The following is a 15,231-nucleotide window of genomic DNA, read 5'->3' on the forward strand; positions in this document are numbered from 1 at the left end:
GCAGGCATGTAATCTAAGTGAAGACTAAGCTTGCTTCACCTCAAGACAAGCCCACAGGCTCTGCTCCCACCTGATGGCTGCTTCAGAGCCCACATGGAACTTCTGGAACCCCCCTGCTTATATTCAGTGGCTCCCTAACACCCTTCCTCCTGATTCCCTACCCTCCTAGAAGTGGTGGTGCCAGGAATTCACCAGGAACACCTTTCACAGACCTGTTCAAATCCTACCGACGCATTATTACACAGCGGAAGCCTCCTCCCATCCAGTCTCACTAAATCTCCCCTCATTAAACTGCTCCAGTACATTTACCACTCCTTTTATCTGTTGGCTATTGTTGGGGCTCAAAACATGATACCTCAAAGTATGGTACTTTGTCATGCTGAGTCCTTTGAACAGAAGGAAATGGGAAGGGCAAGACCTGTCTGACCTTCTCCTGCCCCTTGTTCTCCTACTCTGCTTTCTCCCCCAAGCCATAGGAACTAAAATTTCTCTTCTCCAGGGCAAATCACAGAAGATGGAAGCCCTCTCCCTGAAAGCATCCATAAATCCTAAAATGTGAATCTAACCTTCCCCCTGGGTCTTTCTTTGTAGGAGCTGGCCATAAAGAAATTCTCTGACCTACTCTGTTTGATAGTAGGTGCTCAGATCTGCATACCAGAGGGATCCTGCTCCATACTTGGGGGCAAGAAATGCCACACAGAGAGGTCAAGGAGAATTCAAACAGACAGACCTTGCGGGGTCCTTCCTTCTTTTGTCCCATCTTACTTCTGCATTCTGTACACTCTTCATCAATTCTAAGTATGCAAGTGGGCAGTTTCCCTGGATATCTGGGTCTTCATTTATGAAGACTTCTGTGTCAGGTAAACCTTGGGTTAAATAAATTTGAATATTTTCTTCTGTTAATCTGTCTACCAGTTTTACTTCAGGCTCAGTCAGGAGCCTTAGGAGGGTTGAGAAGACTTTTCCTTCTCTCGAGTTTATCCTAACTTACACAGTTTGCCTGTATGTGCCGCATATTATCATTTCCTGGAGGCCAAGGGCCATAGTTTATTCTAATGTTTCTCTGGCAGTACTTAGCATGTAACTGGGCTCAGCATAAATGCTTATATGTACTCACAAATTAAATCATAGTTAAGGGCATACTAATACCAAACGTTAGTCTGAAGGAAAAAAGAACAATTTAGAGCAGCCACAGAAGCCAAACAGAAAACTCTGACCAAAGCCATCCACTGTGCAAAGCAGTAAGCATTGGGGGTAGAATCACATTTGCCCCCGGTGCATAGTCTCCCAACTGAACTCTGCCATTGGCCATTCCTCACCACTCTGTCCAAATGGGCATCAGCAACCCGCAGCAATTGGAAAAGGTAGCCATCCCGTCGCCTTTTATTGATCAGGTCTAGAGCTTTCTCAGCCTCCGGCTCAATAGCATTGCAGTCAGTGGGACTCACAGCACACGAATACTGCAGTGTGATCAAAAGCAGTGCTGCAATGAATGCCTTCATTTTGTTAAACCATCCCTTGCTATGATCATCCACCGCGGAGAATTTTATACAGACTTTCTGAGACACACGCAATTAATTAAACAAAACCTTTATACATTTTCCTTGTGTAACTGAGGATGTTCACCTTGACCCTGAGTTCAAATAACCATCAACAAGCTGTAAATGATTAGTGGGTCCTGGGGTCAGAAAGTTGAGAAATGCTGCTGATGAGAGGGTGGAACCGTGATCTGCACAGATCTGGATTTTTCTAGTAGGTAGCAGATCCAAAGTACGTTTTTGAACATAAGCACTGCCTATGCTGATGTAGGCGGGGGGTCTAGGGGTAATTTTCCTCCATTTGCCTGTCTGTCTCAGCTGGAAATCTCCATCATCAGTCAGTTGATCATGGCACTAAAACTCCTCAGTAGATGGCAGCTGCATTATCTTAGAGAGGTAACATGTTAAACAGGTACCATCATAAAGGAAGTGACTTTAGGTGAAATAGAATAATTAAGAGGCTATCATTTTGAGGTCAGATCTGAATTTCTAACCTAGCTCTATTACTTTCTTACCGTGTACTGCTGGGTAAGCAACAAAACTTATCTGATTCTTTGCTATTGTTGATGTTGTTGTTTTTGTTGTTTGGGACGGAGTTTCACTCTTGTTGCCCAGGATGAAGTGCAATGGCGTGATCTTGGCTCACTGCAACCTCCACCTCCCAGATTCAAGCGATTCTCCTGCCTCAGCCTCCCAAGTAGCTGGGATTACAGGCATGCGCCACCACACCCAGCTAACTTTTTGTGTTTAGTAGAGACAGGGTTTCACCATGTTGGTCAGGCTCGTCTCAAACTCCTGACCTCAGGTGATCCATTTGCGTCAGCCTCTCAAAGTGCTGGGATTACAAGGCATGCACCACCGTGCCTGGCCACTTATCCAATTCTTAGTTTACTCATTTATAAAATATGGATTGTTACCTCTTGGCAGGCTTGTGTGATAATTAAATAAGAAAACAACCAATATGAAGCAACCAATATAATTCTTGGCATAGAGTAGATGCCAAATAAGTGATGCTATTTATTATTATTATGTGCCTGCAAAGAAGTTGGGGACACCTTATGTCATCCCAATTCTCGGTGGCCCTCAAAGCATGCCGAAAAGAGTTGGTTCGTGTGGAAGAGGATGGTGGTGACAGCAAGAGTCAAATAGTTGGATGCCCATCCCACTGTGAGAGGGGATCAGCAGTGGGGGAACTGGGCTCTGACACAGCTGACCCCCTACCCTCACCCTTCAGAAGAAACCTATATACCTACATGTAACCCTCAGACCAGAAGAGCCAGCAGCATCAGAAAGGACCAGAGGGAATCAGCCTAGGTTCCGTCTTCACTACCCACAGCCAGTTAGGCATCATCGCCATTCCTTCCTGTTCTGCCTCTACCGTGAGTATCTGTGAGGGTCCGCACTCACGCCTCTCAGACTTGGCTTCATATTAGAATCACCCCATGAGCTTTAAAAAGTGCTGATGTCAAGGACTCCCTCCAGGACCAATTTAATCAGAATCTCTGGGAGTGGACTCTGGTATGAGTCGTTTTAAAACTCCTAGGTGATCCAGTGTGTGCAGTCAAGGTTGAGAATTACTGAGATTCTAGAGACAACTGAAGAGAGGGAAAGGATTTGAAGAGAGAAAGACAAGGGAGGTATATGAAAAGTAGACCTCATTTCCACAAGTCACAGGGTTAATGAGTGCAACATGTTTTGAATAATGTTTGCCAATGAACTTTTAATGTCAGTAACCCTGGCTTTTAAATACCCAATGGGACCAGTCCATTATAACTGAGAATGACAGGAATGTAGGGAATCTGCTCAAGGTGTTTTTAAAAGGCTGCAACTCAGTGGGGAAGGGGAAAGCTACCGATGAAAACAAAAACTATTTTGAGTTTTTGTTATTATGAGTTGAGCTCCTTAATGAAGCCTTTCTATTATGGCTATATTGGCTGCACCCTACGTGGGATGTCCTGGGTGAGCCAAATGCTGGTGTAGGGAAAGGAGGGGAATGTTGAGGGGCTGGGAAGAGGCATCCAGAATAAGAATATGAGTTTTCTACAGTACTGATCTGCTGAGAGTAAGGGTACCTCAGGGAACCATGCATCCTCTTCCTCTTGCTTTATTGAGTCTTGAAGAGCGATACAAGTACTCACGATGCCATTCTAGCATCTGGAGTAGCTTCAGGGGAGAGAGCACATTAGGGTGCTGGGATAGTCATGGTCGGGAGGAGGCAGAATGGTAGTAAGAGAGACATTCTGTCCTGAGGACTCTCAATGATCCGGAAGTGACATTTGGCTTTGGGGATGGTTCCTGTTAGCATTAGGGGAACCACAGAGTGGCCTCGGATGGAAGTGCTGACTTTACACAGATGGTATCTGGGCAAACTAAGGCAGGTAGAATCTTCATCTTCACATTTTCTTTTCTTTCCTTGTTCTTTTTCTTTAGACAGAGTCTTACTCTGTTGCCCAGGCTGGAGTGCAGTAGAGTCATCTCGGCTCACTGCAACATCCGCCTCCCAGGTTCAAGCAATTCTTCTGTCTCAGCCTCCCAAGTAGCTGCAACTACAGGCCCCTGTCACCATACCCGGCTAATTTTTGTATTTTTAGTAGAGACATGGTTTTACCATATTGGTCAGGCTGGTCTCGAACTCCTGACTTCAGGTGATCCACTAGCCTCGGCCTCCCAACGTGCTGGGATTATAGGAATGAGCCACTGCGCCCAGCTGTCTTAACATTTTCATTCTGCATTTAGGTTATTTCTGGGTGTCCTGGCTATTTTATCAGAAAAAAGAGTTACCTAACAGACTTTTTTTTTTTCTTTTTGAGACGGAGTCTCGCTCTATCACCCTGGCTGGACTGCAGTGGTACAATCTCAGCTTACTGCAACCTCCGCCTTCCAGGTTCAAGTGATTCTCCTGCCTCAGTCGCCTGAGTAACTGAGATTACAGGAGCGCGTCGCCATGCCTGGCTGATTTTTGTGTTTTTAGTAGAGACAGGTTTCACCATGTTGGTCAGGCTAGTCTCGAGCTCCCGACCTTGTGATCTACCCATCTGGGCCTCTCAAAGTGCTGGGATTACAGATGTGAGCCACTGTGCCCAGCCACTTAACAGAATTTTTATACTTTAAAGCTTTTTGACTCATAATAGAACACATGCTCTTTGCAAAAAATGTGGAAAATACAAAAAGCATAAGGAAAATTCACCTGTAATTCTACAACCATGAGGAAAACCAACTATTTATAATATATAATTGCTTCATACCCTTTTTGCTATTTGAATATTTGTAATATATATATTTGGCAGGGAGCATCATGCACTGGGGTCTGTTGGGGGGGACTAGGGGAGGGACTGCAGGGGGTAGGGAGTTGGGGAGGGATAACATGGGGAGAAATGCCAGATATAGGTGATGGGGATGGAGGCAGCAAACCACATTGCCATGTATGTACCTATGCAACAATCCTGCATGTTCTTTACATGTACCTCAGAGCCTAAAGTGCAATAAAATGTATATATATATTGCATCATTAGAATCATTCTATACATACAAGTGTTTCTTTTCCTCCACTGTAGTTGAGTATGTACTTACTTATAACCTCTATTTTTTTCAGGTATTAATAAAAACCATATAAGCTTTATAAATGTTTTTGTGTTTTTATAGGATTTTAAAATCTTGAGTTATTTTTAAGTATACAATTTTTAGTCATAAATATAATACCTGCGCAAAGTAAAAAAGCAAACAGAATATTTTAGGATATTATAAAATAAAAATTAAGCCTCTTTCCTCCATTCCTCACCCCCCAAACCCTTTGCCAAGATAAGGACTTTTAACAATTCCTTGTTATATGTGGTTTAAATATTGTATTTTCCCTTAAGGTTATACCTTGAGAACTTTCTCAGATCATTAAATATTCTTCAGAAAGATTATTTTGAGATTACATAATATTGTGTGTTATATATGTGTTAATGTATTAAATGTTCCCCAAGTTTTGGCCATGCATATTTGTTCCATTTATTTGTTCTTATAAGTCATGCTACAATCGACCTCTTTGTAAATCTCTATTTCTTTGAGAATCACTAGACTGGTTGACAGAATTTTATGACATTTAATTTTTTATAATAGGAGTCAGTTTTTAAAGAAAACACAGTTTTTGTCAGCTCCTGAGTAGCTGGGATTACAGGCATGCACCACCACACCCAGCTGATTTTTATATTTTTAGTAGAGATGGGGTTTCACCATGTTGGTCAGGCTGGCCTCAAACTCCCGACCTCGTGATCCACCTAGTTTGTTAATTTACTTTAAAAATGGGCTTTATTATTTCAGAGCAGTTTTATGTTGACAGTGCAAATGAGTGGAGAGTACAGAGTTCCTATGGAGCCCCTACATGTGCCCCTCACACTCACAGTCTCCCCTACTATAAACCTTTGCACACTAGCAGAGCATTTATCACAACTGATGAACTTACAATGACACATCGTTATCATCTAAAGTCCATGGCTTACATTAGCATTCACTCTTGATGTTGTACATCTACAGGTTTCAGCAAATGATGAAATGTATCCACTGTTGTAGTAGCATACAGAACAGTTTCACTGCCTTAAAAACCCCTGTGCTCCACATATTCCATCCCTGTCTCCTTGCTAGCCACTGGCAACCAGTGATCTTTTTACTGTCTTCATAATTTTGCCTTTTCTAAAATGTTATATAGTTGGAACCATACAGTATTTAATCTTTTCAGATTGGTTTCTTTCACTTGGTAATATGTATTTAACCTTCCTCTGTGTCTTTTTATGGCCTGACATTCATTATTTTTTTTAGTGCCAAACAATATTCCATTGTCTAGATTTACTTATCCGCTCACCTGGTGAAGGACATCTTTGTTGCTTCCAAGTTTTAACAATTACGAGCAGATCTGCTATGAATATCCATGTGGGAGTTTTTGTATGGACATAAGTTTTCACCTCATTTGGGTAAATACCAAGGAGTGTGACTACTGGATCATATGATAGGAGTATGTTAAGTTTTGAAAGTAATGCCAAACTGTCTTCCAAAATGGCATACCATTGCATTCCCAGCAGCAATGAATGAGAAGTTCTTTTGGTCCACATCCTTGCCACCATTTGGTATTGTCAGTGTTCTGGATTTTGGCCATTCTCACAGATGCGTAGTGGTATCTCATTGTTATTACAGTTTGCATTTCTTTGATGACATATGAAGTTCACTAAAGTTCAGCATTTTTTCAGATGTTTACTTACCATCTTTATATTTTTTGGGGTGAGGTTTAAATATTTTGCTTATTTTTATTTTTAAAACTTCTCTTTTAAGTTCATGGGTACCTGTGCAGATTTGTTATATAGGTAAACTCATGTCATAGGGGTGTGTTGTACAGATTATATGTCACCCAGGTACTAAGCCTAGTACCCAACAGTTTTTCTGCTCCTCTCCCTCCTCCCACCCTCCAGCCTCAAGTAGGCCCCAGTGTCTGTTGCTTCCCTCTACCTGTCCATGTGTTCTCATTATTTAGCTCCCACTTCTAAGTGAGAGCATGAGTTTTCTGTTCCTGCATTGGTTTGCTAAGGATAATAACCTTCAGTTTCATCCATGTTCCTGCAAAAGACACGGTCTCATTTTTTTTTTTAATGTTTTACTCATTTTTAACTTGGGTTTTTCATTTTTCTGTTGTTGAATATGTTCATTTTAAACATTCACCTGAGATAACTCTTAATATTATATAACTAGAAATACCCAGCTCCCAAAATTTTGTTGTAGATTAGTGTTAGCAATTTGCAAACTACTGATGACTTGAAGACAAGAGCCTGAGATCAGTAATAAATGCAGCATTTTGCAACTGTTGACAAGGGTGTAGATTAGCTTGTCTGCCTGGAGTCTCCAGAGTAAGAAAGAAAGATCAAGGACAGAAAGCCAGAGAAACAGCACCTGAGAGATGAGCCAGAGAAGAGGAACCAAGGTGGGACATGAGGGGGAGTGGTCAGAAAGATAGAAGAAAAACCTGGAGGATGTGGGGCAAAGTCTACTTGAAAAAGTCTAAAAAGCAAGCAAGGTCAGCATTGCCAGATCCTTGAAAGTGTAAGTAAAAGTGAACAGAAATGCTTCTTTTTTAAAAATTTAGAATAAAAGATTGTTAGGGAACACCAAGTCAGTGGGTTATAGGAAAAGAGATGGATTCACATTACAGTGACCTAAGGAATGAAGAGGTGGTGAGGAAGTGGCAAGCATGAGAATAATCTAGTTTTTCACAAATTAAGCCATGGAAAGAGAAAGGAGGTGGTAGGTAGGAGGAGCCACAAAGTTTGAGGCCCTTCGCCATCCTTTTACCAGTGTAGAAGGGCCTTATTGCACACCCCTTGGGAAACCCCAGTTGGGGCTTGTAATGGTTTCTCTCTGTTTGCCTCAGGCCCATCCTTTGACTTTCTCTGCCTGGCCTTGTCTGCTTCTTTCAGGCTGGCTCCAGGGAAGTGAATAACCCAGGCTCCCCTGCTGGCTAGTTTACTATTGGGTTCAAAGAGCCAATGGGAGGAGAAGATTGGAAGGAAGCAGGAAGGGAGGGGAAGGGAAGGGTACTTATTCCCTGCTCCTTCCCGCTCCAGCACCAGGTTCTGCAGGGGCTGCACCCCTCCACCTGCAGGGTGGCTTCTCCAACGGACAGCTCCAATAGATTGGGGAAGCCAGCCACTCCTGCTTCTGCTCAGCATCAGGTGGCAAAGGCTCCTGATGCTGATGCTGTTGTCCAGGTGCCTCAGCATCCCTTGACCTTCCCTTCGCCTGGGCCACAAGCCTTCACTAAAGTTCCCTTCACTGAAGTCTTTTTCTTTTTTTGAGACAGAGTCTATCTCTGTTACCCAGGCTGGCAGCATACAGTGGCATGATCTTGGCTCACTGCAAACTCCACCTCCCAGGTTCAAGCGATTCTTCTGCCTCAGCCTCCTGAGTTGCTGGGATTATGCCATGCCTTCTCCCTCCCATCCTGCTTCCTTCCAATCTCCGCCTCCCATTGGCTCTTTGAACCAATGACCTAAGAAATGAGATCTAAGGAATGAAGACATGGTATACCACCAAGCCCAGCTAATTTTTGCATTTTTAGTAGAGACAGGGTTTCACCATGTTGGCCGGGCTGGTCTCAAACTCCTGACCTCCAGTGGTCCACCTGCCTCGGCCTCCCAAAGTGCTGGAATCACAGGCGGAGCCACCGCACCACACCAACTAAAGTCTTTTTAGTTGAGCCACCTGAGTACAATTCTGCTTCTTTCAGACCCTGACCAACAGGATGTAAGACCCCACATGACACCCCCACGTAATCACTTCCTTATGAGAAGCAGATAAGAGGAACAGAGTGCAAATATTGTCTACTTCTCTTATGCAAATTACCCCAAGGCCTATGTGCCTCTTCTAATAGCGGCCAGGATAGAGGACAATAGCTGCATCTGCAAATTCTGTCAAAATGTCCAGCGTCCTATCTGGTGTGCAGGTGTGCATGTGCACATATATATTACTGAATGAGGGGAAATTGATCCTGCAGTGTTTGAAGGATGAAAAGCATAGACTATAATTGAATGCTATAATGGGCCCTCCTCTGTCTGTTCTGGAGAAATTATAACAATGATGAGAACTGTCATGGTCTGGTACTGCCAGTGTCAACCACAGGCCACACGTGCACTTCTCTTCCATGTGTCCCCAGTTCTAAGTGAATTACCTCACTCTTGAGACCTGGAGACTTCCAGACAGATGAAAAGAGGTAGAGGGTTGGAAATGGTATGGGCCATATGCAGCTAATACCTGTCCTGGAATTAAAGGGAATTTAGGGACTAAAACTGTGCTGGGTCTCAGATTCATATGTCTCTTTGTGTTAGGGAAAGTATCTTTACTCATGCGAGGCTTTCATGCTGAGATTTGAGCACATATATACTGCTGAAAGGATAAGAATCTTTCTAAGTGAGTGGTTGAAGACATACAAGAGGCATCTATCCATGGCATGAGACTGCTCAGTTTAGAAGGGGATGCAGCCTGGGGTACAAGGCAGTGTACAAGGTAGAGTGCAGCCCAAGCAGCGGGCTCAGTCTCATTATTTCCATTCCCAGTCAACATGCTGAGACCAAGAAGAGTCAAAAAGGTGTCCTTCATTAGCCAGTCTCTACATGTGGGCACTCTGTCTCTCTGCCTCTCATCTCATGCGGTGCACCATACCCCTACAGAAGACTCTGTGTGATTCTCACGGCGGAAGGACAAGAGGGCTAGGATTCTTGGCTGGCCCTGGGCACTCAGCAGTGCGTGCTTCTTTGGGGAAAGGCAGGACAACCAGCTTCTTCTCCACAGGCCCCAGGAAGAGGAAGGAAACATCCAGGGTTTCTCCCTGAGAATTCGTGGCTAGATCCAGATGCACAGGGAAGGCCTCTTGAGGGCCCTTTTCCTGGGAATTTTCATCATCCAAGTCAGGAAGGTATTGGACAGATCCTCTTGGCCCAGCTTTGTAGGGGGAGTCTGGCGGTGTGTTTTTCTGCTGGGATTCTTTCACCTTGGGAAGGCTTGTAGGTTTCTGGTTAACAGCAGAGTTTTCACTTCCAGTGGCTGGAGCCTGAAATGAGAACATTTTTAAATGCAGAGTTCCATAGGGAAAGCCCTCCCATGCCTAGTACCAGCCTAAGCTGATCTGTGCCTTTCTGTTGGAACATTTCAAAGGGAGACTAGGTAGAGGGATTAGAGGGATAGATCTCCTGGTGAAAGGGTTAAAAAATAAAACAGATAAGGGCCAGGGGGAACCAAGACCTGTAGAAGCTTAACTTAAGTCTCACAATTTCAGAGCTGAATAATGGCCCAGAGAGATTCAATGACTCACTCAAAGTCTCCAACAAGCTATCTTTCTGTTATCAGTAGTGGCAGCAGCAGGTGCCTTTCCTTGATTGTTTATTCAGTACCAGGCCCTGTACAGCACCCTCTATTCAGGTCCTTTAACTTCCTTCTCACAGGGATCTGAATGATGCAGGTGTTGCAATCCCATTTTATAAACGAGGCAGACAAAACTCAAACAGATGTGCCTTTTACACAGCTCACAGGTACCAGAGCAAAACTGGATCCCAGCTGTCCTGTTTCAACTGCCCTCTCAAATATACCAGGCTACCTTACAATAAGTGCTCAATAAACACTTCTGGAAAGGTACTGAATGTTTTCATGGAAATGATTTCTCCCTGTGGCTTGAGGTAAGGTTTCTTTGGACACTGAATTTAATGTCTCAGAAGCTTGAATGACATCCAAGCCTGTAGTTCCCTGTTTCCGAATTTGTCTTGCATACTCTACAGGACCATATTGTGACTAACGCAAAGCATAACAGGTCTTTGACCAGCTACGCTGTGGGTGTGGCCTCTGGGTAGCATGAGGAAAGTGGTGAGCAAGGTGGTTGGGAAAATCAAAGCTGGGGTAAGGTAGTGGCAGGTAGCTATAGATAATCTGCTCTTCTTCACAGAAAGACATGCAGTTAGATTGAAAAATACCTGTGCTACAAAGAAGTCACAAGTCGCAGAGACAAGCTCTTCCAAACGTGCTTGTATCCGATAACCGTTGCAAATACCAACAGGCTAAAAGACAGAGAAAATACAATGTCATGTGAGTATTACCAGTGATCATAGATGGAAATCAACTAGCTTTCTCCTTGTGTAGTTACACAGCCAATCAACATTTTTATGCTTATACCATGTAATAGGTAGACTCTGAGTCAATTCTTTCTAGATCACCCCTACCAAGAAATCATCCAAATTAGGTGAAACTGCCTCCAATGTCTATACAACTTCCACCTCTTGGCCTTAGTGCTACTTTAGGGTCAATTAGAAAACTTGCTTTCATCTTTTATGTAGCCGCCCTTTAAGTATGTTCCACCTGAGTTTTCTCTTCTCAGACAAAATGACTCTCAGCTCAAGTTTCTCTTTACTCGAAAGTAAAGTAACTTTGTTTCTTTACTCAAATGTTATAGTTATTTAGAATAGAGATAAATAAAAAGAAAATTAAGACCTGTAAATTACATGAAAGATACCTGTTACCTGCAATGATTTGATTTCTTTTCTTCCAATCTTTTTTCCTATGCATATATTTTTTTCTTCTACAAAATAGTCATGTTATATGTATTATTTTATAACTGTTTTGTCACTTAGCAATATTATAAAAACCCTTTTATGTCATTGAATGGTCTTCTAGGATTTTTTTAAATAATGGCTACCTAATATTCCTCTGTGATATTTAAAAAGCTCTCTTTTATTGGACGGACAAACTGAATCTATTTTTTTTGTTGTTGTTTAAACATTGAAGCTATATCTTTTCGTGAATTCCTAATTACTTCCTTAGGATAGATTCCTAGAAGAGGAATTTTAGGACCATACACTATGCAAGCATAAATAGAATAGTACAATAAAATGTTTCCTCAATTTCTAAAGAAGAGCTCTTAAGTCTATCCACACAACATTTACTACATGTGTCTAAAACTAAACTAAAAATAGAACTACCATTTGATCCAGCAGTTCCACTACTGGTTATCTACCCCACTCCCCCACCAAAAAAAAAAAAAAAAAAAAAAAAGAAAGAAAGAAACCACTGTATGAAAAAGACAACTGCACTTGTATATCTATCATGATATCATGTCCTTTGCATCAACATGGATGGAACTGGAGGCCAGTATCCTAAGTGAAATGACTCAGAAACAGAAAGCCAAAAACCACATGTTCTCACTTAAAAGTGGAAGCTAAAGAAAGGGTATACATGGACACAAAGTGGAGTAACAGACATTGAAGACTCCAAAAGGTGGGAGAGTGGTGAGGGACGAAATATCACCCTGAGGCAGGCACGGTGGCTCACACCTGTAATCCCAGCACTTTGGGAGGCTGAGGCAGGCAGATCACTTGAGGTCAGGAGTTTGAAACCAGCCTGGGCAAATGGTGAAACCCCATCTCTCCTAAAAATACAAAAATTAGCCAGGTGAGGTGTCAGGTTCCTGTACTCTCAGCTACTTTGGGAGACTGAGGCAGGAGAATCGCTTGAACCCAGGAGGGAGAGGTTGCAGTGAGCCGCGATTGCGCCACTACACTCCCAGCCTGTGTGGCAGAGCAAGACTCTGCCTCAAAACAAAACAAAGAAAAACAAAACAAAACAGCAACAAAAAAAGAAAAGACAAAAAGAAATACCACCCTGAGTATAATGTACACTATTTGAGTGATGGGTACACTAAAAGCCAAGACTTCACAGCTATGCAATATATTCATGTAAGAAAACTGCACTTGTATCCCTAAACCTACAAAAAGAAAAATAAGTGTCTAAACAGATTGCCTAAATATTATTCTGTCACTCAGTTCCAGACCATATGAAAAGAAGACTAGAAATTCCTTAAAAAGGGACAATCCATTAAAGTATGAAGTGCCTGGGAAATGGTGTTTCAGCCTTTTCCTTCTCTTCATCATCAAGTCACAAAGGGGAAGGGCTCTCAGAGAACCTTCTGGAGAAACTGCAGGTACCTGGACCAAGTAGAGCCTGGCCACTTCCAAGCTAACTCGGATTTGCTGAGCTACCAAAGTTCACTGGCCTACCTGGTGCCGACACTAGAGTGGATCACAAATTGAAAGTTTATGGATGTGCTGAACATGTGAGCCCTAGAGGCTAGGGACACATATGGTATCCAGAGTTAAAAGGGCAAAGTAAAAAGCGATTCTTTTCAGATGACATGATCACATAGAAAATCCTAAGAAATCCACCAACAAACTGTTAGAACTAATAAACGAGTTCATCAAGGTTACAAGATATAAGATCAATATTAAAAATCAGTTGTCCTTGTACACACTTGCAATGAACAATCCAAAAATGAAATTAAGAAAACAGTTTAATTACATTAGCATAAAAGAGATAAAATTTACCAAGGGGGTAAATAGAAGGTTTGTACACGGAAAACTACAAAACTTTGTTGAAAGAAATTAAATGAGTTCTAAACAAATGGAAAGATACCACATATTCATGGACTTGAAAACTTAATGTTAAGATAATGTACTTTCCACATTGATGTACGGATTCAACGCAATCAAATGTATCAAATTTCCTACTGCCTTTTTAAAAATAGAAAATGAACAAACTGTTCCTAAAATCAGCATGAAAATTCAAGGGATTCAGGATACCAAAGCAATCTTGAACAAGAAAATCAAAATAGGAGGACTTAAATTTTCCAATCTCAAAACTTACTACAAAGCTATATTATTCTAGATAGTTTATACTAGCATAAGCTTAGAAGTGTGGATCAATGGAATAAAATTGAGATTTAAGAAATAAACTCTTAACATTTATGGTCAATTGATCTTCAAGAAGTATGCCTAGACAACTACGTGGGGGAAAGAATAGTCTTTTTAATAAATAGTGCTGGGAAAATTGGATGTTCACTTGCAAAAGAATGAAGTTGAACTCCCTACCTCACACCTTGTACAAAAACTCAAAATGTGTCATAGGACTACATATAGGGGTTTATTTCTTTACTCTCAATTTTATTTCATTGATCTATATATCATTCTTATACCACCAAGACACTGTCTTAAATACTGTAGCTTTGTAGTAAGTTTGGAGTTTGGAAAGTATGTCTTCCTATTTTATTCTTTTGGTTCAAGATTATTTTGGCATTCTGGATCCCTTGCATTTTACACATGTAAATCTTGGTGATTTGGGATTAGGCAATGGTTTCTTAGATATGACATTATTTCTTATTCAAAATAAGAAAAAATAGACATAAATAGAACTTCATCCAAATTTAAAACTTCTATAGTTCAAAGAACATTGTCAAGAAAGTGAATAGACAACCCAGAGAATGAGAGAAAATACTTAAAAAGTATATATCTGATAAGGACAATGTATCCAGAATATGTAAAGACTCTTATTATTCAACAATAAAAGGATAAGCAACCAGAGTTTAAATGGGCAAACGGTTTGTGTAGACGTTTTTCCAAAGAAAACATACTAATGGATAATAAACACATTAAAAGATGCTCAACATCATTAGTCATTAGGAAAATGCAAATAAAAATCATGATGAGATACCAATTCATGCCCAGTAGGATGGCTATAACCAAAAGAAAGATGATAATAGGTATTGGCAAAGATGTGGAGAAATTGAAACCCCCATACATTGCTGATGGAATTGCGAAACTGATACAGTCACAGTGGGAAACAGTATATCGGTGAAAGGGTTAAACACAGAGTTGGGTTTTTTTTTTCATATAACAGCAATTCCACTCTGAGGTATATACTCAAGAGAAATGGAAACATATGTGTACATAAAAACTTGTACACTTTTTCATAGCAGGAAACAACTCAAATGTCCACCAACATGGACAAACAATAAAAAATATTTGTGCAATAAGACATTATTTGCTAAGGAAGAGGTAAAACTATATCTATTTATAGATGGAGAAACTTGAAAACATTATGCTAAGTGAAAGAAGTCAGACACAAAAGACCAAATGCTGTATGATTCCATTTATATGAAATGTCCGGAATAGGCAAAGCCATAGAAACAGAAAGTACATTAGTGGTTTCCAGCTGCTGGCCTGGGATTTGATACACAGAGATTCTTTAATTAAGTATTCCACAAAGTAAGGTGACAGTGGGGAATGACTGTTAGTGGATGTGAGGCTACTTTTGAGGCTAACGAAAATGTTCTAAAATAATAAAGTGGTGATGGTGG

The 15,231-nt window shown here is 41.3% G+C and overlaps 2 protein-coding genes and 1 long non-coding RNA gene across 7 annotated transcripts in view; 1 reads left to right on the forward strand and 2 right to left on the reverse strand.

Annotated features, from left to right (window-relative positions):
• The window catches only part of HRG (histidine rich glycoprotein), a 17,409-nt gene extending 15,831 nt beyond the window's left edge, over positions 1 to 1,578 (reverse strand). For 2 of the 3 annotated variants that reach the window (XM_032298323.1, XM_032298324.1), the window contains exon 1: positions 1,320 to 1,577. In XM_032298323.1, coding sequence (XP_032154214.1) covers positions 1,320 to 1,502 — 183 coding nt within the window. In that variant the 5' untranslated portion in view covers positions 1,503 to 1,577. Of the gene's footprint in view, positions 1 to 1,319 lie in introns of all 3 variants that reach the window. The other variant, XM_032298325.1, reaches the window with a different exon arrangement.
• LOC116564900 overlaps positions 1 to 10,474 on the forward strand; it is an 11,149-nt gene extending 675 nt beyond the window's left edge. The window contains exons 2-3 of the long non-coding RNA XR_004275154.1: positions 1,223 to 1,231; positions 10,465 to 10,474. This is a non-coding gene — a long non-coding RNA (uncharacterized LOC116564900). The remainder of the gene's footprint in view (positions 1 to 1,222; positions 1,232 to 10,464) is intronic.
• Positions 9,420 to 15,231, reverse strand: part of FETUB (fetuin B) — an 18,684-nt gene continuing 12,872 nt past the window's right edge. For all 3 annotated transcript variants that reach the window (XM_032298326.1, XM_032298327.1, XM_032298328.1), the window contains 2 exons: positions 11,024 to 11,107; positions 9,420 to 10,110 (listed from right to left, as the gene is read on the reverse strand). In XM_032298326.1, the coding sequence (XP_032154217.1) occupies positions 9,748 to 10,110; positions 11,024 to 11,107 (447 nt within the window). In that variant the 3' untranslated portion in view covers positions 9,420 to 9,747. The remainder of the gene's footprint in view (positions 10,111 to 11,023; positions 11,108 to 15,231) is intronic.

The sequence above is a fragment of the Sapajus apella genome, unplaced genomic scaffold (assembly GCF_009761245.1).
Source record: "Sapajus apella isolate SASKATOON/1434 unplaced genomic scaffold, GSC_monkey_1.0 scaffold38, whole genome shotgun sequence".
Taxonomy (NCBI): domain Eukaryota; kingdom Metazoa; phylum Chordata; class Mammalia; order Primates; family Cebidae; genus Sapajus; species Sapajus apella.